At 39.3% G+C, this 27,193-nt stretch overlaps 1 protein-coding gene across 2 annotated transcripts in view; it reads right to left on the bottom strand.

Moving 5' to 3' along the window:
• GAB1 (GRB2 associated binding protein 1) overlaps positions 1 to 27,193 on the bottom strand; it is a 139,846-nt gene that overhangs the window by 3,475 nt on the left and 109,178 nt on the right. The window contains exons 3-10 of one of the 2 annotated variants that reach the window (XM_007463997.1): positions 26,015 to 26,240; positions 20,294 to 20,895; positions 18,803 to 18,888; positions 18,311 to 18,611; positions 10,223 to 10,312; positions 8,176 to 8,269; positions 6,312 to 6,435; positions 787 to 909 (exon numbers count right to left, since the gene is read on the bottom strand). In XM_007463997.1, coding sequence (XP_007464059.1) covers positions 787 to 909; positions 6,312 to 6,435; positions 8,176 to 8,269; positions 10,223 to 10,312; positions 18,311 to 18,611; positions 18,803 to 18,888; positions 20,294 to 20,895; positions 26,015 to 26,240 — 1,646 coding nt within the window. The remainder of the gene's footprint in view (positions 1 to 786; positions 910 to 6,311; positions 6,436 to 8,175; positions 8,270 to 10,222; positions 10,313 to 18,310; positions 18,612 to 18,802; positions 18,889 to 20,293; positions 20,896 to 26,014; positions 26,241 to 27,193) is intronic. The other variant, XM_007463998.1, reaches the window with a different exon arrangement.

The following is a 27,193-nucleotide window of genomic DNA, read 5'->3' on the forward strand; positions in this document are numbered from 1 at the left end:
AGAAAAGGCATTACCTACAAAGGAACTGCAATTAGACTGACAGCATACTTTTCACAGGAACAATGGAAGCCAGGTGACAGCAAACAGTATATCCTATGTGTTGAGAGAAACTTACTGTCCATTAAGAGTTGTGAACTCAAACTGCTCTCCCTGCAAAACCCTGAATACTCATTTTCCAGAATGAGGCAAAATAAAGACATTTCAGTTAAACAAAAACTGCAAGAATTTACCATTAACAGACTTCCATGAAAACAACTTCTAAAGGAAGGAGGAAGGAAAATGATTAGAGAAGGAAGGTCTAAGACACAAGAAGGAATGATTAAAAAAAAGAAGTTGGTAAACATGTAGGAAAATGTAAATAAACACTGTCTATATAGTAAGAATATTACTACTACTGATGTCTAATTTGTGAGTGTAACAACAACAAGAACAACAAAAAACCCTAAAACTTTTGGACAAAAATACCAAGAAAGTCAGAAAAGGAGTAATTTGAACTAACATTGGAAAGGGAGTGAAGACCATGATTAACTTTGGAACTTTAGAGTTTAGTAAGTAAGCATTTCGATGGTAATCACTAAGAGAGTACAAAGTGTGTAACTTCCATACCATCAGAGATGAAAAAATAAATTTATCAGTCTAACACTTTTGTGATTTATGAAAAAGCATTAAGTAATAGACTTTACTAAATTTAAGTTAAACATACTAAGAAAATTCCCCCAAAGGAGACCCGATTCTTCAGGTTTCAAATGGGAGCTCAGTGTATTTAGAGAATGAGGTTTCACTTACCTTACGTGGTGGCGTGGACTTCCCAGAATCTAAATCTAGATCTAGGTATTCCACTTGTTTGTCTCCTTTGGGCTTGATCATTGGGCTGTTTCCTCCATCAAGACTATTACTGCCAAAAAGATTCTGAAAGTAAAATACAACAAAATCAACTGTCAAACATTCACGAGACATATTGCTTATTACCTTGTTTGCCATCTACTCAAGTCTAAATAGTAATTTTAAGAGGACACAGCTTGAAGAAACATCTCCTTAGAAAATTAAATAATCTTTTAGGATGGGGAAAAATAAGTAATATTTTAAAAATTGATTAAAACATAGCATAGGTAAGCAAGCTAAAAGTAGTTTGAAAAGTAAAACTTGGTTCAGACTAAGACTGGGCCATCAAGCTACAGTTAACTGCAACAGTTCCTTCTTTCCTTTTTTTTTTTTTTTTCCGGCTGTGCCGTGCAGCTTAAGGAATCTTAGTTCCCTTACCAGGGACTGAACCCAGGCCCCCGGCAGTGGAAGTGCCAAGTCCTAACCACTAGACCGCCAGGGAATTCCCAGTTGGAATAGTCTAACTCAATGCTATTAAAATGATATTTTAAAATGATATCTGTTCTCATTAACGCTATTAAAATGATATCTGTTCTCAATAACATTCTTTAACTATAGGATCCTTATAGTCCATGCTTTCAAATTAAATTTTTTTAGGGATCGACCAAGATGGCGGAGTAGAAAGACCCTGAGCTCACCTCTCAAATTAAAATAAAATTTAAAGTTCTATATTTGAGTTAAAGGCTTTCACACTAAAATCAATTTAGAATAAGTACGGTAGCTAAGGGCTATGCCTACTGACTCCATTAATAAAGTCTGTTTTGTTTCAACCGCCTGGAATTTTTACCACTTAATTTTCTGTCTTCTTATCCTTTCTGTCCTAATAGGAACTGTACAACAGAAGGACTCCTCTCTAAGAAAAGAAAAAGAAAAAAGGAAGGGAGAGGACAGCAATGAACAACAAGAATGAAAAAGCTTGAGGCAGAAAAATGAAAAAGAAATAGGTTATTAGGAACATGAAGATCAATGCTAAATAAAAAGGAAAGGACGACGTGAACTTATGTCCCTACATGCACCCGCTACTCTGATCGTGACAGTCTTCAAATGTGCTCCAACAAATGACTTGTTTCCATGCCTTGCTGCTTTTAACCTCACCTGGGAATGTTCCTGACTTCTCAGGACACTACATATTCATTAGGGACTTTCATCCCTGTGGCTTCTATCACAGAGGTATTATTGTTCACATGTTAGCTTATACTTTTGAAGAAAACCGTACCGATGTAATCAACTTGACAATTTTATACTTGTTAGGATGAACAACGTGATTTGGAAACTGCATAAATCTGGTCCTGCTGTTTCTTTCATATTGCTATTCCATTTTGTTTGTTAAGCTGTGACTTAGGGAAAGGACAATTGCTAGGAAAATACTGAGTTTACTCTTGGTGAGGGGAACATGGTCTGGGTCGCATGTACTCAGATGCAGCATTTGTGCGGCCTATTGTATATCCTACATACTGTATGCGGCATGTGTATGCAGCAGACAACCTGCACTACTGAATGTGATGGCCCTATTTGTAGGAACAGATTTTTAAACCAAATTTATCAACTACCGCTAATAAAACATTAAAAACATATTGACAGTAACATGTAGGGCACAAAAAATGTAAGCAAGTGTCAGTGCTCAATTAGTACAAATAGCTATCCCCTCCCCCTCTTTCTTCTAATTCATGAAAAAACTGAAATTTTTTTCTGCAAATGACTCTATATTTCATTCTCACATAAAAAAACCAAGCCAGATTGCATGGTGTGTGTGTGTGTGTGTGTGTGTGTGTGTGTGTGTGCGTGCGTGTGTGTGCATGTGTAAAATTTTGTATTCAAATGTAATGACAGAGCCCATACCTGAAATTTCCCTAATTGGAAACATCTAGAATTATTCACGGTGTTGTAGGCTACGAAAGAAACCCTTAAGTTCATATGATGTACACATTTAATCTCAGTAAGCTGTTCTTAAAGAGAATTTCTCAGAATTGCTAGTTCAACTGTACTCTGTCTAATTACTAGGACTAGAAATGTTTTCATCTTCAAGTATTGTTAAAATGTGTGTCCCTCCAAAAAGTCTATTTGCTCTTGATCTAATCTAATCTCAACTGGGAACAGCCTGCCTCTGCATTCTAGGCTTTAACCCAGTGTTTTCCCAAGACAGTTTAGAAAAACCCTAAGATTTGAAGAGTTATTATGAAGTGTTCTGTGAATGAAAAGAAAAAATATAGTAGTACTTTGTTTTTCTAAAATTCTTGAAAAAAATACATAAAATTATTGAACATACTTTTGATGTTGTTACAAACAATATATATGTCTTTAGTAACGATGTACTGTCACTTGAATTTCAGGCGACACATTAAGGGTTCATTTCACGAATGCTTGACTTTGGATGTTTGTACAAAAAACAGGCAGCATCACCAATTCACTGTTTCATTAGACACTGCCTGCTCCATGATCACCAGTATAGGAAACAGACTGTGCTTCAACATTTCAATGTACAGAATTTAATTTTCATTGTCCCTATAAACCAGATTTGATCCAATCCTGTTTCAAATTCTCCAAGACTAATTTTTTACCGACTTCATCAACCTGAGCATATGTGAGACCTTGTGAACGTCTATGGCTCTCCACTGATACACTAAATTCCACGAGGTGTGGGAAATATTGCTGTAACTATCACATTCATTCCTAAGGAAAAGCTGTTTGGACTAAATGAGCCCTTGCAATTGGTGGCATAAGATGGAAATGGCACAGCTGACTTTTCTATTGTGAATGGCAGATGGATATTTTCACTTGGGACATTTTTGCTTATTTCTAACCCTTAGGGCCTCAGTACCTTAGAAATTCACCATCTGGTGGTTATTTAGACACCTCTACTGTGCAGGTAAAATTACCTTTCTGGCTTAGTGTTATACTATACAAAAGAACAATTTTATATCTTCCTTTCCTTTGACTTTCTGATTGTAACGGATTTTTTCTAGATTTTTCCCTTCACCTAACACCTACTCATGACAAATCATACTTTCAAACTTTCCTATTACAGGTCCTTTCCAATATTTTTATGTTTATTTACTATTTTGGGCAAAATAAAAGATTCTTTAGTATCTCAGAAAAGAATTACTTTTGTAATTAAAAAATTCATTTAACCACCTAAAGATGAAAATTGAGGGTAATATGTACTCCAATGCAGCACTGAGGATTTACTTAGATTTTTTTTTTTGTGGTACGCGGGCCTCTCACTGCTGCGGCCCCTCCCGCTGCGGAGCACAGGCTCCGGATGCCGCGCAGGCCCAGCGGCCATGGCTCACGGGCCCGGCCGCTCCGCGGCACGTGGGATCCTCCTGGACTGGGGCACGAACCCGCGCCCCCTGCATCGGCAGGCGGACCCTCAACCACTGCGCCACCAGGGAAGCGCTACTTAGACTCTTACTAGAGTCTGTTTACTATAATGAAGAAAAAAAATTAAGTTAATAAAAATAAAAAAACACTACTCATCAAATGGAAAAATTACGAATCCAGAAGTGAAAGTCAGTTAATAAAAACTGCCCTACCTTGAAACATTAGTGAAAATGTTATTGTTATAGTTCATTTGTATTCTAATATGTATTCTAATATTCTCAACCACTGTGCCACCAGGGAAGCCCTGACATAAATATTTTAAATTATCTTATTCATTTTTGAATACTTTATGAATTTGATAATATTTTACAGTTAATTCAAGCATCAAATCAGGCTTTTCAAATCACTTAATTTTGTTCCCTGACAAATGGTCATGAGAAATCTGTTTCTGCCTAAAGTCCATTAAAGACATAAATTCAATGAAAAAATAGGGCTTTATATATTGAATCTCTGAACAGAATTGTTTTAAAGAAAATAAAGTAAAATGTTACTCATGCCAAATTTTGACATTAGATATTTGCTTATCATATGCTGCCTGGTTGTGCCCCATGATCTGTTCTCCCCTTTCCACCGGGAAGGGGATTTTTAGCCAGGCCCACTGTCCCTCGGTACAAAGGCTACGGTTTCCAGTCCCTTTCGTGTCTATGTGGCCAGAGGCTAAGTTCTGGTCAACAGTTTGTACTCAGCAGTTTCTGGGAACCTTCTCTATGAGGCAATTGGGCTGCATCCTTTGCTTCTTCTTTCTTCCCTCCATTCTGCAGCCTGGAATGTGAATCTGCTGGCTGGACCATCATCTTGTTCTACTGAGCCTGTGAGCCAGACCCAGGGGACAGCAGTCTGGAAAGCAGCAAGGGGCAAGGATCCCCGAGGGCTCCTGGAACAAAAAGCTACCACAACAACCACGGATTGACTCTCTGGACTTCTACATGAGAAAGAAATAAACGTCTGCCTTAAGTCCTTGTTATTTGCTTATTTTCTGTTACTCAGAGGGGATCCTAATGCCAACTGATATACTTATCTATTAAAAAGCAAATAACAGAGCAAGCAGTGTCTCTGGTTTGAGGCAAAGCAAAAGGAAAAGATTTTTAAAAAATTAAAATTGGCTTGTATTTTTAAACATCTGAAGTATTTTCTGGCAACTACCTGATTTCTGGGGAACATAATGCTTGCTACTATTACAAAATTCTTGGGCCTTGGGGTAATAACAGTCAGTCTGAGGTAAATCAGGTCTTCTTTTAACAGGTCTTCTTTGATCTTTAAGCCCTACCTAAGGATATATTATTGAAAGATTATTAAAAACCCTCGGCATAAGATTGTTTCACTCTGAGTGTGCTGACGTGGGTCTGGAGAAATGCATTATAAAATGCTTTCCAGTAAAAAGTATTTTTTTTGAATAGTTTCAAAAGCGAAGTACATCTTAAAAGAAATATAACTGGAAAACTTTTGTGATTTTTAACTAACTTGTATCTACTTTATAGATATTAATATTACACTTTGACCCTTTATTGGTTTTTAGACTTGATGATGCTGTTTTCCAAAAGCATTTTTATATAAAGTTTTTTTTTTTTTTAATTTTTAAAATTTATTTTAGTTTTGGCTGCGTTGGGTCTTCATTGCTGCGTGCGGGCTTTCTCTAGTTGCGGGGTGAGCGGGGGGTACTCTTTGTTGTGGTGCACGGGCTTCTGATTGTGGTGGCTTCTCTTGTTGCAGAGCACGGGCTCTAGGCGCGTGGGCTTCAGCAGTTGTGGCACACGGGCTCTAGAGCGCAGGCTCAGTAGTTGTGGCGCATGGGCTCAGCTGCTCTGCGGCATGTGGGATCTTCCCGGACCAGGGCTCAAACCCGTGTTCCCTGCATTGGCAGGCGGATTCTTAACCACTGCGCCACCAGGGAAGCCCCCAAAAGCATTTTTAAAAAGTTGTCTTTTATCCTTTTTCCTTAAGTAAAGAAAGATGGAAGGGTAAGGTGTATGGACTGGAAGAAAGGTCTAGTGTGAATGATTCAGAAGGGCTGCTCAGGAAGAGAGACGTTAAGAGAAGATTCTACTTACTGAGTCTTCACTGGACAGGTTTGGGTTCATGGGAACATAATTCTCTTCACTGTCATGTGAGTCGCTGCTTGAAGTCGTGCTGTGCACTGAATCCGGCCGGGGAGACATGGGAAACCTGGAGGAGCTGATTACAGAGATGACCATCACAAACACACATCCTGACCAAAATTTCTCAATTCGCTTTGAAAGTAAAAATGAGTGACAGTATACATTCTTCCAGAAACATTTATGCTTACAATCATTTATAGTATGCATTTATTACTGTACAATTTATCACACACATTCAAATGCACAACTAATATTTATAGCTATTTGTAAAGGGATATTTTCTTTTTTTTTTAATTTTTGAATTTTTTACACAATTCTGAAAGGTTACTTTCCATTTACGGTTATTACAAAATGTTGGCTTTATTCCCCGTGTTGTACAATACATCCTCGAGCCTATCTTACACCCAAGATAAGCTCCCACTTATCTCGTAGTGGGAGGTGGTTTGTACCTCCCACTTCCGCACGCTATTTCCACCCCCACCCCACACCCCGCCACTGGTAGCCACTAGCTTGTTCTCTATGTCTTCAAGTCTGCTTCTGTAAAGGGATATTTCTGAGCATCAAAGTACCTTCTGCAGGATAAAGAAGATGTGGCACATATATACAATGCAATATTACTCAGCCATAAAAGGAAACGAAATTGAGTTATTTGTAGTGAGGTGGATGGACCTAGAGTCTGTCATACAGAGTGAAGTAAGTCAGAAAGAGAAAGACCAATACCGTATGCTAACACATATATATGGAATCTAAGGAAAAAAAAAAAAAATGTCATGAAGAACATAGGGGCAAGACGGGAATAAAGACACAGACCTACTAGAGAATGGACTTGAGGACACGGGGAGGGGGAAGGGTAAGCTGGGACGAAGTGAGAGAGTGGCATGGACATATATACACTACCAAACGTAAAACAGATAGCTAGTGGGAAGCAGCCGCATAGCACAGGGAGATCAGCTCAGTGCTCTGTGACCACCTAGAGGGGTGGGATAGGGAGGGTGGGAGGGAGGGAGATGCAAGAGGGAGGAGATATGGGGATATATGTATATGTAAAACTGATTCACTTTGTTATAAAGCAGAAACTAACACACCATTGTAAAGCAATTATACTGCAATAAAGATGCTAAAAAAAACCCAACAACAAAGCACCTTCTGCAGAACAACGAAAAAAGTACTGCTAGTGATGTGGAGGATAAGTAGAAAGACACAGATATAAAAAGGAAGATTTAAGAATTACTATTTAAAAAACCTATACACACACACACACACACACACACACACACACACACACACATTCACACACGTACACATTCAACACAGGTTTGTAACTACAAACATTCTTTTGATTTCCACATATACATTTAAATGAATCTCCGTTAAATAATCCCTACAAGAAACTACCGTATTTTCCAGAGCAGTAGTTCTCAGAAACTTCTAGCCTCATGAACCTTTCACACTCTTAAAATTTATTGAGAACCCCAAGGAACTTTGGTTAATATGATGGGTGATATCTACCGATATTTACCACGTTACCTATAGTAGAAAAAAAAATTTAAAAAGACAAGTGTACACAAATACATACACTATTAGCTGTCACGACGATATCGTCCAATATTATGCCACCTCTGGAAAACTCCAGTGTACACTCATGAGAGAAGGAGAGTGGAAAAGCAAATGACATCTTAGTATATTCATGAAAATAGTTCTGACCTCACAGAACCCCAAAAAGGGAGGCTCCCCAGACCATCCTTTGGGAACCACTGTTCTAGGTACTCGCCATTATAATGAACAATCAAGCTAAGTATTTTAAACAAAGACTTACTCTCGAGCAAAACTCCTAGTGATGGGAGATCTTACTGGGGCTTGTAATTCTTCCCATTCTGGCAAAGGTTTTATTTCTAAAGGTGCTGGCTTGACTGAAACAAAAGAGAAAAAAAAGAGACTTTAGCATACAGAAATTTGGAAAGCAAAACAAGACCCTCTTTCCACATCTCTATTTATACATTATAGCTACAGTACACCTAGGACCAGCTTCGTTTCACACATGAAAAGAAGTACACTGATGTCATGTGATTTTTCCAAGGTCACACAGCTAAAAAATTAGTGGCAAAAGCTGAATCAGATAATGTTTCCTGATCGTTGACTGAACGTCTAAATAAAACTCTATTATTACAACATGTTGCTTCTTAAGTAAATATTTTATGAATATAAACAATGAGAACAAGAAAGAGTAATGTGACCCAATTCCTTCATAGTTACTTGATTTATACTTTTCATTATTTCCTTATTTTATTTTTTTCACTAATTTTCTCCTCACACACGGACATTTAATTTTCTATGTAAAAACAGTCCTCGTCATCAACACTGAAGCATCATTTATACAACTATACATATAAAATGATGTTTAGGAAGCAATAAACACAAAACTTCGCTAAAACCAAAAACTGACAAAAAGAATTAATAACCAAATCTTTTAAATTAATTCAGGCCCAGTCTGGAACCAAATAAAACAAAGCAATAATTATATCTTTATACTCAAACTCTGCTCTGAGAAAAGGCCACAATTTAACAATTGCCTCAAATTTTTAGCTTAATTTTTTTTATTTTTTGCGGTACGCGGGCCTCTCCCTGCTGTGGCCTCTCCCTTTGCGGAGCACAGGCTCCGGACGCGCAGGCCCAGCGGTCATGGCTCACGGGCCCAGCCGCTCCGCGGCATGTGGGATCTTCCCGGACCGGGGCACGAACCCGTGTCCCCTGAATCGGCAGGCGGACTCCCAAGCACTGCGCCACGGGGGAAGCCCTTAGCTTAATTTAACCAACAATATCCTTTAACAAATTAAGTAAAAATAAATGCTAATGTTCTTATTAGCTTGATTTATAAGTTGTCTTTGCTTATTTACCCTATTATTGCAGTGGACAATTAATTACTCTGCCGGTATATATTCCACAGAGCTCTCTGACCTTAAAGTAAGACTCAGTTTTCAGAAATTCATGACATGGGCAAAAGAACTTCAACAATATTATTTGTTAATATTCATTATATTTTAGGATACTATTTAAACATATTAGGTCAATATTTTAGTTACACGTCATCCTGCCACTCTAAAGAAAAAGTCTTCATTTTTTCCAGGCATCCCTCCTCTAGTCTTTGTGCATATATGTGTACATTGAATCAACCAAGTTATAATTACCTTTCAACTATAAAATAGGTAGTCATTTTAAAGGATTATGTTAGATTCTCTGGGGTTTATGCCGAAGTATTTTTGGCAACTCAAATACAAAAAAATTCAATGAGATTTTCTGAAGGCTACGTTGATTTAAGTTTGAGTTAAAATAATTTTGCTCACCTATACACTTAAAATGGACATGTACAGAATGCTGTGCTCACTTGCAAGTAGTTCTTTAACTCTGATGTTTTCACTTTTTTTAAAACACAGAGGCTGATAGCTGCTTAGCTGTCAAATTCTAAGTAATGGCATAAAATAATGAATCCATGGAAATGACTGTATATTGTCTCAGAACAGAATATATACATTATACATAAATACAGGAGACAATTGGAGCTCACAAGCATCTCACAAGCTTAAAGAAAACACTCTATTGATGTCTAAAAGGTTAAAAGAATAACGCAAAAGGAAAAGACTGAATATCATATATTATCAAATATTTAACATGCTGCTGTTAATGGCATAACAAATATCCTCGTTGTGTATTATGGGAAGCATTCACTTTAGAAATTACGTGCTGGGAAGTTTTATTTACAAGAAAATAGTATTTAAGGCTCTTCTCCTTTACTTTTAAAGGAAACAACATCACAGAATAAATAAATTCCCAACACCCCATCCAGCATGCGGTGCTAAAGTACATACCCTTTCTTCTTGTAGCAAAGTCACCTATGGTTTGTGAATCAGTTCGCTCTAAACCATGGGGTTTGGGTCTTAAAATTTTAGGACTTTGACCTAATTGGTAAAAAGAAGACTCTCTTAATATAATGTTATTTTTTTAATTGGAAAAAAAATGGATTCTGTAAAAAAGCAACAGAGCCCTGAGCAAACATGTTACATCTCAAAAGCATAAACAGAAGTTATGTTTGTGGAGACTATTTCAGTCTGGCTATGCATATCATTCATGCTCAATACCATGGGAATGCGGAAGCTGCATGCAACAATGTAATAAGCAAACTGTTATATAAGATGGTAGGGTTTTAGTGGCATAACTTCTTGGTTAGTTGTTACCTTTACTTGGAGGAAGAGAGGAAAAACATGTGTCATGTTAGTTACTCTTCTAACATGCCTTAGAAAACTGGAACCAATAAAAAATTATAAAACCTCTCAGTCAGATCGCAAGTACATCTTTTCTTTGAAGTCTGGTGTCTCATACGAAAGTACCAAGGCCTACTTTCTAGACAGAGGTGTTTTAAAAACCTTAACCTGACTACTCTTTCACCACCTGAAAGCGCCCGTCTAGAGAAGTTCTATTGATACAATGTCTGTTAATACAAAGTCAAAACCAAGACCAGCATTTCTCTTCCCTGAACACTCAGTGGTTGCCCCCGTGACACCATTTTGCAAGGATTAGATGTCTAGATTCTGGGTAGCTTTAATTTGAGAACTGGAAAGTATAAATTCAGTTGCCATCTTTTTTTTTTTTTTTTCGTTTAATCTCTGTTACGTACTAGTACCGCTGAAAAGCCTTATGAAAAGTACAGGTTTAATACCCAGCAGCTGGCCTAATAGTTTTTCCCACTAGAAGCCTGGATGCCAGAGTAGCAAATATCATTTCAATCAGGAATTTAAACCACTTCATTCTCAATGGCACCAAATTCTCTTTTTTCTTGGCATGTACAAAACTGAGTTGACATCTATTAGATGGAAAATAATATTAGAGTTCGCTGATGCAGTGCTGATCTCTAGCACCTTACTGACCAAAATCTACAAGTTCTTGAAAAGATGATTTTCTAGCTTATAAAACATGAAAATTTCCTAACTCTCTCAAGTACTCTCAAGGGTACTCCTTGGCATTCTTCACAGAAAGATACCGTATTAAGTGAATTTTTTAATAGTGCATTTATAAAATTTCCATGTATTTTCTACTCCATGCAAAGCTTAAGGCTGAGTTTAGGACAAACGCCTCAAGGTGAAAATGTTGCCCTGAAGTGAACCTAGTCGCTCAGGCATTTTGGTAGCTTCATTTCTTTTGTTATTTTTACGCCTGGCTCAATTTGACATTTATGTTCCAGACAGAAATGCAAGTGATACTCAAATGATGGCTCGGTATTACTTATGAGGAGAGAAAGGAAAAAAAGTCCAAGGTGTATGTACTTCTCCTCTGCTGCCTAGAGGCAAATACTGGAATGTTTCTCTAATTACTTAAGTGCGACAATAAAGGGTATGAGATAAGACTAAAGCAGAGGCAGAAAATGAACCAACTCCGGGGATACACTGATTCTCATATTCTAAGAGTCAACAGTGTTAAATAACTCACTTGAGCCTCAGCTTTTAAATCCAAGACAGTTAGAAGGAGGCTTTAGCTAGATTAGATTTGAACAAAGAAAGCGACATGATGCATTTCTTTAGCAAAGAGCACCCCATTGTGCTTTAACCCTCAGGGGTTAAAACAATCTCACCCGGGGCTGTCAATCTCTGGATCACGTGATCTGCTCCCTCATTTGGAGCACAATTTGGTAAATCTTAACCTCTGGTTCAGATCTCCCCTAAGATCCTTACTGGCATACCTACAAAGTCACCCCACATGGAGGTTCTGTAGGCTTTCACACTGCATGTTCGAAATGGAATTTCTCTTCTGGGACCCACCACACCTGCTTTGTTTCCTCTGTCTGCAGTTGCCATAGCCGATCTCTAGATTCCACTTTCTCTCTGATATCCCTTTATCAATTTTACTTTCTATTTATAATGGCAATAGTTTGTTTTCATTTATCCAAGAAAATTAAAGAATCTGTAAGTCTGAAGTCCTGGCTTCCTTTTTTTAATGTGCACTGCACTTACCTGGTTTGTTTTTCTGAAAGTGAACTCACACTGTATGGCTAAATGACCTCCACTTACACTCCAAGTGGCCTCCAAACTTGTAAAAATCACTCACTCTAGGTCCCCAAGTGGAGACAGCTATTTCGGAGTCAGGACAGTGACTTTTGTTATGCCTTCCTGTCTTATCATCTCTAAAGCGAGGCATCAAGAACCCTGGGTTTGGAACACGGGGCAAAGCACTCTTTAAAGAAGATGTTGGAAAAAAGTGTGATTTTATAACAGTTTGCATTCAAAAATACCATTTTTCCCCTCTGGTATCCTTAAATCTTAGAATGAGCTTTCTAGGGGCCAACCTGATTATGTTACTTGCCTACATAAAACCCTTTAATGGTGTTCTCAGAATAAAGCCCAAACTCATTAGCATGGATTATAAAACCCCCAGGAGCTGGCACCTGCCAGGCATTTGGCATTCGTTCCTGCATTCATACTTTCCTCCCTCCCACCCAAGACTCTGAGCCAGTCCCCTCTTTTTAAAGGATCTGGGTATGCTGCTTATTCTGATAGAAGATCCTCTATCATCATTTCATTGCCACTCACCCTCTGAGATTCTCCTCAGAGGAGACAGCCTGCAGGGCCAAGAGCTAACCTCAACCACAAGCCCCCTTCTGTGCTAATTATGATAATGTGTTTACTTTTCCACTTTCCCACTAAATGGGAGCTTCTTTAGAGAAGCCACCTGTCCTTCCTTGGGTTTCCAGACCCCAGACCTATCAGAGGGTACATCCTATAGCTGGGAGGCCCTTCAATCTGTTTGGATGAACTGCAGTTCTCTTAAAGCTTAATCTGATGGTGGTGTTTAATCTGATCAATGTCATAACTTTGTGCTTGCCTTTGAAGGAAAAAAAAGAAAAGAAGAGCAACTGAATGTTGTTTCAAAAGTTGATCGTTCCAAATATGGTCAAGGCAGTCATACGAGGTCAGGCTTCAAAGAAGCAGATGCAGTCCTTTTTGAAAAGTCCATACACGATTATTATTTTAATAGGTACTGCTGACATAAATTCAACTCAAAGTGGAAAATTTATTTTCTCTATCATTATAGGTCTAACTTAGCCTAAATTATTCACTCATCTGAAGTTTCACAGATAATGCTACTATTTCCAGTAGGCATCTCAGAAATCAAGAAAGAAGAAAAATAATTCACAACATTATTATCCTCTGCAAATTCCAAGGAGTAATCAAGGTAGCACACTGAAAAACTTTTACACTTGTTTGAATAGTCTCATTGTATAAAGGGGACTATAATAATGATAATTATATTGGAAGGCCAGGAATATTTAGGAAAGAAACCCGCACGTAGAGGCTGTGCTGTAAAAATGCACTCTGTACTCATTTCCTTTAACTGTAACCACCAACCCCAAAATCTGACTTGAGAGTCAAACTTTAATACTTGTTTATTAAAATCTAGCTATATTTACTGGTATCATTTATCCATCTTCCAAACATTTATTATAGTATAAAAGTAGTTTTTCAAAAGCATGTTAATTTTTTTTTTTTTTCTTTTTGCGGTACGCGGGCCCCTCACCGTTGTGGCCTCTCCCATTGCGGAGCACAGGCTCCGGACGTGCAGGCTCAGCGGCCATGGCTCACAGGCCCAGCTACTCCGCAGCATGTGGGATCTTCCTGGACCGGGGCACGAACCTGTGTCCCCTGCATAGGCAGGCGGACTCTCAACCACTGCGCCACCAGGGAAGCCCAAAAGCATGTTAATTTTTAGTCGCTTTCAAAAAACTTCTTTAGAAGCTCTCTTGAGCAAATATTTATAGCAAAGATACCAAAAAGCTCCACCTAGGGAAGCTCCTCGATTGGTCTTCTGGATCCTTCCTCCACCAAAGTGAAGATCCAGCAGGACCTGAAGATATTTTAACCAAATGAACGTACAAAAACACCAGAAGTAACTTCGCACTGCTTTTTTAAAGCCAATACAATAACTAATGGTCAGATCTACTGCAGAAAGCCATGAATGGACAAAGCCAAACAAAACAAAATATAAAGACAGTATATCTGAGGCTTGAACAGCTGCTATATCACGTTAGAAAGAGAGTGAATGGGCCCAGTTAAATGCACAGATGAAACCTGGTAGGTTTATGTAAGGACTTACTTTAAGAGAAATCACAATATCTTATAGAAATTTCCCAAACTTTACAAAGTTGCTTTTCCATTAAAATACAAAAGTTTCAGCTGAAGTAATCAAAACAGAATTTGTCCTGCATTTCCAATGACTCATCTGCTTTCCTAATATTTAACACAGTACATGTCAATTATGATTTTCTCCTCTGTTAATATACACAAGATATGGTTCAGGACAAATACTATTGTGACAGAAATAGTATGGGTGAAAATATAGCTACCACAGTTGGGTGATTGGGTAAAGTGTCCATGAAAATACATTGAATGTAAGTGTTTAAAACATGCACGTATTTCTGCAGCTTCAATTACTCAGAAGTATTTGAAAAACTCATGCGTACTACTAACTACAGCAGCTGACATCTATAATTGGGGGTATAAACAAGACTAGAATGTCACTCATTTATTGTAGACCCTTCCCAAGAAGACAATCACAGAAACCAGTTATACTGTGTGTTGAGTTAGTTATATTGAGTTTTAGAACTAATCAAGCCATATTTTATAGAATAAGGTTTGCTTATTATGAGGTTTAGTTAATAAGAGATACTAGAATAATAGACAGACTCATGTATCTGATGTCACAAAATTTGAAATGAAAACAGACTCATCAGATGCTATGCACCATGAGAAGAATTTCAGGACGAAATAAGACATCTGTTTTACGGTTTAAGTTTTTAAGGATAAACTTTGCTCCAAGATCTGAATTTGGGTTTTAAAATGTTTTTCTCGAATAGCTCTAACTTTCTCAAGTGACTTGACAAAGTTTGCCTTGCAATATTAGATACTTTCTCATGCCTTCTCTTGTATCATATTTATTTTAAAAAGTAGAGTAATAATAAAAAAAGCAACCCACCCCCTTTTTTTTTATAACTAAGACTTTAAGTAACTTCTTTACTGTTTTGCTAAACCTATTATTCTCCTTGAATTTGCCAAACACTATGTGGAAATTTTATTCTGGGTGCTTTTTCAGTTCATTTTGTATCTAAGCAATGATACCAAATCAGTAATGTGGCCCATGAGCTCAAGATTGTCTTTCAATAGCTCAGTTAATTTTTTAAAGACTAAACAGAATCTCCAAAAGTAACCAAGGAACCTACTTTGTTCTATTCTACCATAGGGTCACCAGTGGTTGGTTTAGAGGACTAGGACAGTCTCTCATGTACTAGAATATATAGTACTTTCACTATATATTTACATAGGGAGGTTTAATTACACATATATACAATCTATGTGATGTATAATACACATGCCATTTTATTATGCTGCCTACATAAAATAATATATACTATAATATGGGGGTATGTGAACTCTGTCAGACCTAGATGATACTCAAAGCATTTCATTACGATCCTAAAACTTTCCAACATGTAAATAGGGACCTTTTCTGATTCTGCACTGCGCTTACCACATAAAACCATTAACTGTGAAATATACTGGGAATTTTCAAACTGTGTTAAGCAGAGCCTGAGGGGAGGAAGGAGAGGCAGGGGAACAAAGCCGCAAGGACTCAGAGCTCCATGCATCACCCACAGCACACCATGACCATATTTATGTGGGGACCTCAAGATATAAAACGGTTACGTTTGGTGTCAAAAACTAGCTATCTGGGCCTCCCTGGTGGCGCAGTGGTTGAGAGTCCGCCTGCCGATGCAGGGGATACGGGTTCGTGCCCCGGTACGGGAGGATCCCACATGCCGTGGAGCGGCTGGGCCCGTGAGCCATGGGCGCTGAGCTTGCGCGTCCGACAACGAGAAAGGCCACGACAGTGAGAGGCCCACATATCGCAAAAAAAAAAAAAAAAAAAAAAAAAAAAAACTAGCTATCTGCTGCCAACATGCGCTCATTACAGGGAAAGAAGGAGAGAACCAGTTTAGCATTAAAATGAGGATTTCGATGTTCCACGGACTTCCTGACACTTGTATCTTAATCCTTCCACCCTCTGTGGGCTCAATTATAAATCTATACACGTCCAAACATACTTTTGTGTGTTGTATGCAAAGAAGAAAATGTCGAGGGATGTGTAAATAGATTTAAAAACAAGTGAGGACCAAGAGAAACAAAAGGAAAAGTTATCACCTAAAAAGCCTGGGATGCTCACACTGTTTCTAAAACAGCCAGCCCTGATCATGGCTCTGCTGCTGGGGCCTCTGGGGTGACCAGGGGTGACCAGGGGTGCAACCATCTTTCCAGCTGTCCGAGCAAAGGTGAGCCCTTGACCCAACAGCAGCCAGCATGTGGGCTCGCCTGCAATCTACAATCTATCTTATGGCCTGGTGTGGACAGACAAACGAGACCAATCAAACTTTCGCTGTGCGATCTGGAGTGAGTCAATAATGAACAAGGCAATTAGCAGCAGATGTGGAAGCTGCGAGGGCCCATAAAAAGGAGCCACGGGGCGGAACCGAGGCCACGCAGGGGCATCAGAGGCCAAAGCTCTGTGACAGCAGAAAGCCGTAAAGTAGAGGATGCAGCGTAAAAGAAAACAGGGAAGAAGGAAAGAATGTGAGGGAGAGCAAAGCAGGATCAAAGAGTTTCCAGAGGAAAGAAATGCAGGGAGAGCAGGACAAAGTGACAGCCTCCTAGGAGCGTCTCAGTTGCCGCTAACGTTCTCTTTTCATTTACTTTCTTAAAAGCAAAACAAAACAAAACTCATTTTCTTAAGATACTCTGAGTCTCAGTCTCTGTCCCCCACACCAGGAACTTAATTAGAATGACTATTAATGATCCAAGCCCAGGTTAATGAGAAATTTACACAAACATTACATGCTTTTTAAAAACAGCTACATAGAGCATAGGAGACTCTTCAAAATGTGCTGAATTCCCCAGAAATTGTGCCACGCATCTCACAGCCAATACACTAACTTACTTGGTTGTCGAGATTAAATCACACTTGCAGCCTGCGGCAACACAGCTGGCTGTCTGGGGTTTAACCACTTGAACCCAAATTTCAAAAACTTGGGTACAGATTACCAGTTTGGCTGAAAAGTTTCTTTTACACGGAGTTCTTAACCAACCATGCCACCTTAGAATTTAATGTTACTTACGAAGGCCAGTATGAAAGAATGGACTAGAAGCATTTGTTTACACCCCAGCAAAGGCAGAATCATTTTTAAAAAGTTGTTATATGCACAGAATGGAAAGAGTATACAAGCAACCTTACTGTTCTTAAAGAATCATGGCAAGTGCACTAATAATCTCAAGTCTGATTTGATATTAAATACTCTGGAGGAGAGGTTACAGAAGACCAGCCAAAGACCATATCTAGCTTGTAAAAGTGTGTGGTACGGTCTGTGATGTTTTGTTTCGTTTTTTTAAAATAACTGAACTAGCTGGTAGAACTTAAAAATCAAAAGAAAATACATATAAACCCCCAAATTTTTGACTTCTTTTGATAATCAGAAGATTTTCCTCTAGGGGACCCATGTTAGTTTCACAAGTCCACAAAGGATTGTAGCCAGGCATTAGTTAGTGACTCCATTTGGCTGGGCCAAGGGCATTCCAGTTTCTCCTAATCATCTCCTGTTGCTTGCCAATCCTTGTGAATATTTTAGTTTGTAACCTCCGCTCCAGAGATAGGAGACTTAAAAATCTCACCTGGGCATCAACATATGGCATAATAATTATTAATCTATAAACAGCAATACTACTTTACTTAAACATGCTGGTAACTTAGGTAATATGAAATACTTCTGAATTTCTAGTCCCTATTCTGCTTCGGATTTAATGACAGTTCAATGCAGATCTCAACTGGCCACCCCCGGCCCTTTTACCATGCCACGCTCCCCTTACCTTTTCTGTCTGGCTTGAGGTTCCGATCCACGGGGGGTGGTTCACAGTCTGCAACAGGAACTGGCCTTCTAGGAGGGGTCTTCGGGCTGGACCTGAAGCCCATATGAGCGGGAGGAGGCACTTGCATTCCAAATGAAGAAAAATCAAATGTCCCCGGAGTCATTGGCACATAATTTGCTTCCTGAATGGGTTCCGTGAAACTGCTGGAATGTTGCCGTGGAGAATTGGGATTCATGGGGACATAATTTTCATCCAGTTCTTCGCTTGATACACTCCCCACTGTCAATACATTTTTGATTTTCTAAAACACACATACATTTCTTTTAATAAACAAGAACTACTGTCAAACAGGAAAACACAATTGTAAGTTATGCCTATTCACGTGGATCTGAAGGTACTTTTATTTCAAGATCTCATTTAGTCTCAGGGTCCTAAGTGCGAAGGTTTTGACAATGAAATACACTTGATGATGCCAAGGTCAATTATACTTACAAAGTGGTTGTGGAAGCCTTCGAGTGAACTAGATCTATCAGCTGGAAATGTTCGTGGAATATCATAGCAGTCTTGAGAACTAGCATCTAAAACAGAGAACAACTATCAATATTTCTCCCCATCTTTGCCAGTGCCCAGCGTTATCAGGAATGACCTTCTCTCTCTCTCTTTTCATATATGCATGCATGCACACACACAGATTTTAAAAAGGATGCTCACAGAATATCTTGAATTGAAACATTAAACCACTAGAAAATGCAGACATTTATTCATATGCTAACCAGTACCAGTATTTTTTTTTTTTTTTTTTTTTGCAGTCCACAGGCCTCTCACTGTTGTGGCCTCTCCTGCTGCGGAGCACAGGCTCCGGACGCGCAGGCTCAGCGGCCATGGCTCACGGGCCCAGCCGCTCCCGCGTCCCCTGCATCGGCAGGCAGACTCTCAACCACTGTGCCACCAGGGAAGCCCCAGTACCAGTATTTGATTATGACAGTGAGATGGGTTATTTAAAGATGGAGAAAAGAAATATTTCTGTTTTCTTATCTTTTGCACCCTTGGGTATAACTTATATCTCACTAATTTATAACCACCTCAAGATACATTACAGCCATTTCGAGAAAGAAGTTAGAAATTGGTGTTGAATGGCTAAATAAGTATTGACATAAGTACCATCCACAAGGCATCAAATCTTTAACTTTTTTACAACAGCTGGATAACTCTACCACAAAATCCAGAAGTGTCAGATGTAGCTTTTAGGGTGGGTGCCTTTTAAACTTGGGCTTTTTATTTTCATTCAGGACTTTAGGACCCTCAGAGGCTAACCCAGACTCAATTTTTCTCCTCTCAAAGTGTATAACTTTTGGCAGGCTCTAGGAAGATGGTACAGGAAATCAGTGAAGTGGCTAAGGGGTAAGGGGAGAGAAGATTCAGAGCTTTAAAAATAAATAAAACCAAAAAGAACAAAAAGCACAGTGACCTGATTGCAACTGAATATCACCTGGTAGACATAAGGTAAAAACTGTTGATCTGGGAAGGAAGGAAACAGAGCCCAACAGATGTGACACAGAAGCGGCCGTAATAGGACACAAATACGGGAAAGGGTATGACTGGGAGAGGCTTTGCGGTTGGTCCATTTCCTGTGCCTCTTCCCCATCGGGTCTGCTCACCCAGGATGTAGAGGTAGTGAGAGAGAGTGGTGCACACTCCCTGAGGCAGGGAAGTATTACTAAGGCCATACTTCTTAGGGATGAAAATCTCCTCGTCTTTCTCCCTTCCACCACAACATGTACACAGGCACACGCTTCCTGCACAAACACACTTCCTGGGATCTACTGAGGCTCTGACAGCTTCGCTACCCGAGTGGGTAACTGCAGCGCTGAAGAAAAAAGGGACTGCCATTTAATGTCACACTAAGCGTCCAAGAACAAATACTCAGAAAAAGAGATTTTCTATCATTAACCTCTAAGCCAGGAAAAGCCAACTGGAGCTGACCTTTTCGCAATTTGTTCAAATCCACAGTGGAAATGGTATTACTACGGGACGGTGGCACCCCTGCTGTCGGGATACAGTAACTACTGTCAGTGTCAGAGGCTGTGCGTGTGATGCTACACGTGTCCACAGGAGATCGGTCATGAGCCGGATGCGGTTTCGGTGGCCGAGGTGGAGGAATATCTGGAATAGTGTCTAGCTTTGACGTCTGCCCCAAGGTTCCTTCTGGAAATGTTCGTGGAATCTGATAAGTATTACCAGGTGTTGGAGGAATGTCATAACTAATAGATACATGCCTCATTTGAGGCTCTACACTCGAGGTCCCGGATGGGGTATTAAAAACATAGAGCTCTTCGTCGGCTTCAGTACTTGAAGGAGACACCTTTGGTAAGACGTCATGGGAGTGACTTCTGGGCAGGTTATAAAGGCTGGAGTCTACGGAAAAGGATGCAGCCCGAGACGGTGGAGAGTCATACATCATCTGCTGCTGGAAAAAGCCATTCACTCCATGTTTGCTCTGGGAGGAAGCAGGATTTTTATGAGAAGGGACGTTATCATTGCAGTCTGTCTCCGAAGGGGTGGATTTTGCAGAATCAGCATGCGTTCTAAATAAAAATTGTTAATGACAGAAAACACGGTGAAGACCGAAGACTACATTTTAATAAATATATTTCTAGCTTAGCAATCAAACTCCATGGCTTTTTTTATTCAAGTTTTTGGTGTGTGTGACCCATCTGATTGAAAGCACGAATGTTCCTGAGTTTTTATGATTATACACCAGATAACAAAACCGCCACCACAAAACCAAAAGCATTCTCCCTAATCTTGGTCTGTACCTGTCCACACCCCCCAACTCCACCTAGTAAATCCACACGTAAAACCACAATCCCTGAAGCACTGGAATTAGAAAGGTACAAAACTTGGAGGAAGGTAAATGATTAAGGCACAAGACACCAGGAAAAGCACTTCCTCTGAAAAGCATGCAAAAACCTCGTGCCAACAGTTTATCAAGGTGATCCATTGCTCTTTAGCCCACCTGTGGCAACTCTGTTGTTCTGATAAATGAAAAGTCTAATGATTACCTGGTATTGAATAAATTCAATGTGATCTACAAGGAGGTGGCAACTTGATAGGTTTTGTGTGTCTTCTTTTCTATTTATTTTCTTTAACAAATATTTAGCCAATACTATGAAAAGAATCAAAATACAAAGCAAGGAGTTAGCCAACTCCAAACAATAATTCACCTTGAGAAATCTCATTAGAGTGTATTTTATGCTTTGGGTACATTTTTGGTTTCTGTATTTTGTGGTATCGCGAAATTTGGGAATAAGTCAAAATGAAGTTACCAATACCCGAACGCTGGTCCTTCCTTAATGCTAAACAAGATACCTTAACTACCTATGTGTGTTGTCCAAAGTCCTGTAGGAATTTAAACTCAATATTTAAAAAAAATAACTTGTGATAGTTTTTTTTTTTTTTTTTTTAAGGGCACATCTCCCTGATTTCTTGGTAACATCTGGCACTGTGTATTGCATTTATTCACTGAAACTCTCCCCCGCTAGTATCAGAGGACCTTTACTGCAATATCCTGACTTTCCTTCGTCCTCACTGATTATGCCCTTGTTTCACTGACTGCCTCTTTCTTCCTGTCCCTCCAACCTGGAAATGGCCATCAGAAATCAGTCCTCTAAGTCTTTACAGCACATACCATTAAAAAATCCTCCTTTCCCATAACTTCCCCTTCTGCTGAATGCTGACAACTGCTATCTTCTCACCAAACTCCGAGTACTGTATTTACAAACGGTTCAAACGCATTGCTACTTGGTTATCCCAGTGTTCCCTTGCTCATGTGTACCAAACTCAACTCAACTTACTTCTCAAATTGGTGGTCCTTTCTGACTTGCCATGAAAAGGAATGTCTTTATCCCAGATTCTCTAAACTCAAAATCCAGTCAACTTTGATTCATTCTCTTTGATCACCACCATCACTTAGGCACAAAGTCCTTCTTTCTAGCCAAGCGCCTATTCCCCCACTCTGTTCCCGCTGTTACCACCCCAAGTTCAGGTCCGTGTCTCTGCTGAGATCTACACCACGGACCCCTCCCTCAGCAAACTTCTTTCCTCTAGTTTCTCCCTCTTCCAATCTATCGTACCATCCATAGGACCAGGACTGCTAGAAGATCAATATTTCCAAAACATGGTTTTCAGGTCACTCACCTATTCAGAGAAAATCCATTTAAGGGTTCCTACAGGCTGTAGGAACTACAAAAAAGCCCACAAACAACTCCCCTTGGCACTGAGGCTACTCCTCCTATGAGGCATCTCACCCTCCCTCTCAAAAACACTTGCACTGACCTTTCTAGGAATTTCTAACACATATTCTAAAATTTGTACTTGATTTAATTCAAACGTGAAGTTAAGAAGAAGCTAGAAGTACAATGAGTACTAAGTTCCCTGTCTTTGACTAGCTCAGAGTGTAGTGGAGAATACATAAAATTATCAAGCTATTTCCAATTCTGTGATACTGGGCTGGCCAAAAGGTTCATTCTGTTTTTTCTGTAAGATGGCTCTAGTAGCACTTAGTTGTCTTTAACTTCATTTGAAACAGTTTTGTTAGATTGTATGTGACAGCTGTCATATCAGCGTGCATTTAAACAAAGACTTATCAAAAGTGGTGAATTTTTGTATAGCCATTTTAATATTGAAAATGGAAGGAAAAAGCAACATTTTCAGCATATTATGCTTTATTATTTCAAGAAAGGTAAAAATGCAACTGAAACGCAAAGAAAGATTTGTATAGTGTATGGAGAAGGTGCTACGACTGATCAAATGTGTCAAAAGTGGTTTGCGAAGTTTCGTGCTAGAGATTTCTCACTGGACTATGCTCCACAGTCAGGTAGACCAGTTGAAATTGATAGTGATCAAATCGAGACATTAACTGAGAACAATCAACGTTATACCACGTGGGAGATAGCTGACGTACTCAAAATATCCAAATCAAGCGTTGAAAATCATTTGTGCCAGCTTGGTTATGTTTTAATCGCTTTGAGGTTTGGATTCCACATAAATTAAGTGTAGAAAACCTTCTTGACCTATTTCCACATGCGATTCTCTACTTAAACGTAATGAATACGTTCCGTTTTGAAAACAAATTGTGACGGGTGATGAAAAGTGGATACTGTACAATAATGTGAAACGGAAGAGAGCGTGGGGCAGGCAAGCGAAATGAACCACCACCAAGCACACCAAAGGCCAGTATTCATGCAAAGAAGGTGATGTTGTGTATATGGTGGGATTGGAAGGAAGTCCTCTGTTATGAGCTCCTTCCGGAAAACCACACGGTTAATTCCAACAAGTACTGCTCCGAATTAGACCAACTGAAAGCAGCACTTGATGAAAAGCGTCCAGAATTAGTCAACAGAAAACGTATACTCTTCCATCAGGATAACACAAGACCGCATGTTTCTTTGATGACCAGGCGAAAACTGTTACAGCTTGGCTGGGAAGTTCTGACTCATCCGCCGTGCTCACCAGACATTGCACCTTTGGATTTCCATTTATTTCGGTGTTTACAAAATTCTCTTAATGGAAAAAATTTCAATTCCCTGGAAGACTGTAAAAGGCTCCTGGAAGAGTTCTTGGCTCAAAAAGATAAAAAGTTTTGGGAAGATGGAATTATGAAGTTGCCTGAAAAATGGCAGAAGACAGTGGAACAAAAGGGTGAATATGTTGTTCAATAAAGCTCCTGGTGAAAATGAAATATGTGTCTTTTATTTTTACTTAAAAAACCGAAGGCACTTTTTGGCCAACCCAATAAAACAGGGACATGGAGGTACAACCAGGATTCTCTGAAAACCCAGAGAGGCATTTAATCCAGCCTGGGAGTTTAGTGGAATGCCTCCTTAGAGGAGCAGATGTCTGAGCTGAGTGTTGCAGGATGAACGGGAGTTTGCAAGGCAATGCTCACATCTTACCTTCATCTATAAGCACTTCATGCTTGCATGTTTTGATTCCTTCACAAGCTTTACTTTTAAACTCTGAAGGTGACTGAATCTAAGGGGGCTTTATCTTATGTACTTAGTTTGTACCTTCACAGCACCTAGCGAAACAGTGGGCCCTCAGTGGGTACTTCACAAATACTTGCTATTTAACTGTCACTTTTGCAAAATACAGATACAAAATATATCTGAGTAATGATTTTGAGCATAATTTCTACTACAATAGGAAAGTTATGATACCAGTGAGATCAATGAAAGACACTATATAAAAAGAAAGTGTACTGAAAACTGTCACTTAGCTGTTGGCTTCTGAAAAGCTGAGATGGAAAAATAATTGTGGAGCTCCCTAAAATAAAATCTTAGTTATTAGTAGCATATGCAACAACGTTGCGAGTGTATAATTTTAAATTCTCACAGCAAACAAGCAAAAATCAAGTTAGAATTTGATATTAACCAGTGTTGATTTATAATTTTTCCTTCTTTTTTCTTTCTTTTTTTTTTTAACTTTTACAGGTAAAATCCCATTACAACAAATATATAGAAACTCATCTTTGGAAGGTTTGTGAGCTATTTCCACTATCTCAGGGAATGGTTCACAGAAACTAATTTGTGGATCTTAACAAATTCTATATAAAAATTTTTGAACAAGGGTTTTGTATGATACTTTAGCCCAGTAACAGTCACTTTTGACACGAAAAAATCCTTTTTTTTTCATAAAAATAATGCTTGAATCTAATATCCCTGTTTAAAAAAAAAATCTTTTATATTTCAATGCAATTCACCTCCCTCCTTAATATTGCAAATTAAGATAATAAATATACCCAATATCACTAGTTGTCACATAGCTATTAATGGTATGACAGGCCTTGTGATCATCAAGTTCTGGCTCAGTTCTCACCGTTACCTCCAGTCTTCCAATTATTCAACATCAAATGAGAAGAATGATTAAATTAAAATATCTTATTAGAAGAAAAGAGGGGTATGGGAGCAGAGATCAAGATGACAGGGAAACCAAGGATTCGGGAAAGTTTTATGATCTCTTTGGTCAAGTACTGAAATCCATATACTTCATTCGACTTAAAAATCTGCAGTCAAGGCATGTGGTAAGCTCTGCTTCATTGCTACGTGTAAAGATTGGAAAGTTTCAAAGATTTTAGCAAAATATATTTGATTTCATCAAATTTCCCTAACATCCGGTTTGTTTATTCCATAGGATTTGCTATAGTGGGATTTTACCTGTATGATTAATTTCTCACACAGATCCAAAGCAACCACAACACACTCACTGCAATGGAATCGTTTTGCTTTCAAAATCTTCTAGCAGTAGGTATTCCTCTCCTTCTTCAGAAACAAAAGATGACCCTTGGCTGGTTTACAATCACATAAGAAATGGAGCAAGATCACCATTTATATATAAATCAGTGAAATCTGTTAAGCAACTAACACTGTGAACCTGTAACAAGGACTCAGACACAGGAGACAGATCTCCAGAGGAGCCATGAAGGCGCAAGTGTTCTTTGCCAAAAATGATAGACAATGTGCTTCTCCAATAAAATCTCCTGAATATCAGAAATCATTCGTGGAGGAACATCAACCTGAATTATAAGCCTAAAAGATGAGCTTCTATTGATGGTTACTTTTAAGGCTTCAAATCAGGGTTTAAAAAGTTTAAAGGTAAGATGCCTAAGGGTATGCACGTACACGCACACAGACACAGGTGGTTTACCTGGTGGGTTCAGGCTTCTTGCTTTGACAGTTGATTAGCAAGAGGTAGTCTTGAGGATCCTCCTGGATGCCAAGGGTTTCCAGGTGTGGTGGAAGGCTAATTAGCTGATATGGAGGAGGTGGAGCGGCAGAGGAGGCATCCACTTGGGTGGATGGTGGTGCTGTATTTATCGCCAGCGGTAAATCAGCCGGTGCTTGTAAGGAGCTGCCAGGTGGCTTCACAGGATCTGCAACACCCAAGTGTGACTGTCACTGTCCATCCCATTTTTTTTAACATCTTCATTGGAGTATAATTGCTTTACAATGGTGTGTTAGTTTCTGCTGTATAACAAAGTGAATCAGCTATACGCATACATGTATCCCCATATCTCCTCCCTCTTGCGTCTCCCTCCCACCCTCCCTATCCCACAGATAGCTAGTGGGAAGCAGCCGCACAGCACAGGGAGATCAGCTCGGTGCTTTGTGACCAGCTACTCGAAAGTTTGTAGATAAATCGTTTAAACACACGGAAACAGGATAAACCAGGACAATGTCAGTTAAAATACGTACTACCTAAATGGCAACGCTGACACAGAAAATTACTGGTTCTCGTTAAAGAGATCTGAAGGGTAGGGTTCTTTCTTCCAGAGGCTCTAAAAAAGCCATGGTTGGGAATTCCCTGGCGGTCCACTGGTTAGGACTTGGCGCTTTCACTGCCAGGGCCCAGGTCCGATCCCTAGTGGGGGAACTAAGATCCCGCAAGCCTCAGGGTACGCCAAAAAAAAAAAAAAAAAGCCTTGGTTAACATTGCCTTGAACACTCTTTGGTTTTGAGGTTACTGAGAATTGAGATGTTAGCACAAGCAGCAGCAGACTTTTTTTTCATGATAATAAAGCACTTTCTAAGCCAAGCCAACCTTCCAAGGAGACCCATTTTATTATGTGGTATCTACAGGCCCATGATGCTGTGTGTGTACCAGGGCCAGCTCTTTACCCCATGTTTATCTTGCTGTTCACTCTTTTCTTTCTACTTCTTAGCCACCGACTAGGGAGAAATATGTCTAACTCCAGGATTCACATTTAAGGAAAGAGCTTTTCTTTAAGGCATCACCTCTTCCCTCCGCTCATAGCCTCATTTGCCATTATCGGATTTCTGTAATATTTTCATGCAAAAGGGGTCAGCAGGTAAAGAAGTAATTTAT

The sequence above is a fragment of the Lipotes vexillifer genome, unplaced genomic scaffold, assembly GCF_000442215.2.
Source record: "Lipotes vexillifer unplaced genomic scaffold, Lipotes_vexillifer_v1.1 scaffold1293, whole genome shotgun sequence".
Lineage (NCBI taxonomy): Eukaryota > Metazoa > Chordata > Mammalia > Artiodactyla > Lipotidae > Lipotes > Lipotes vexillifer.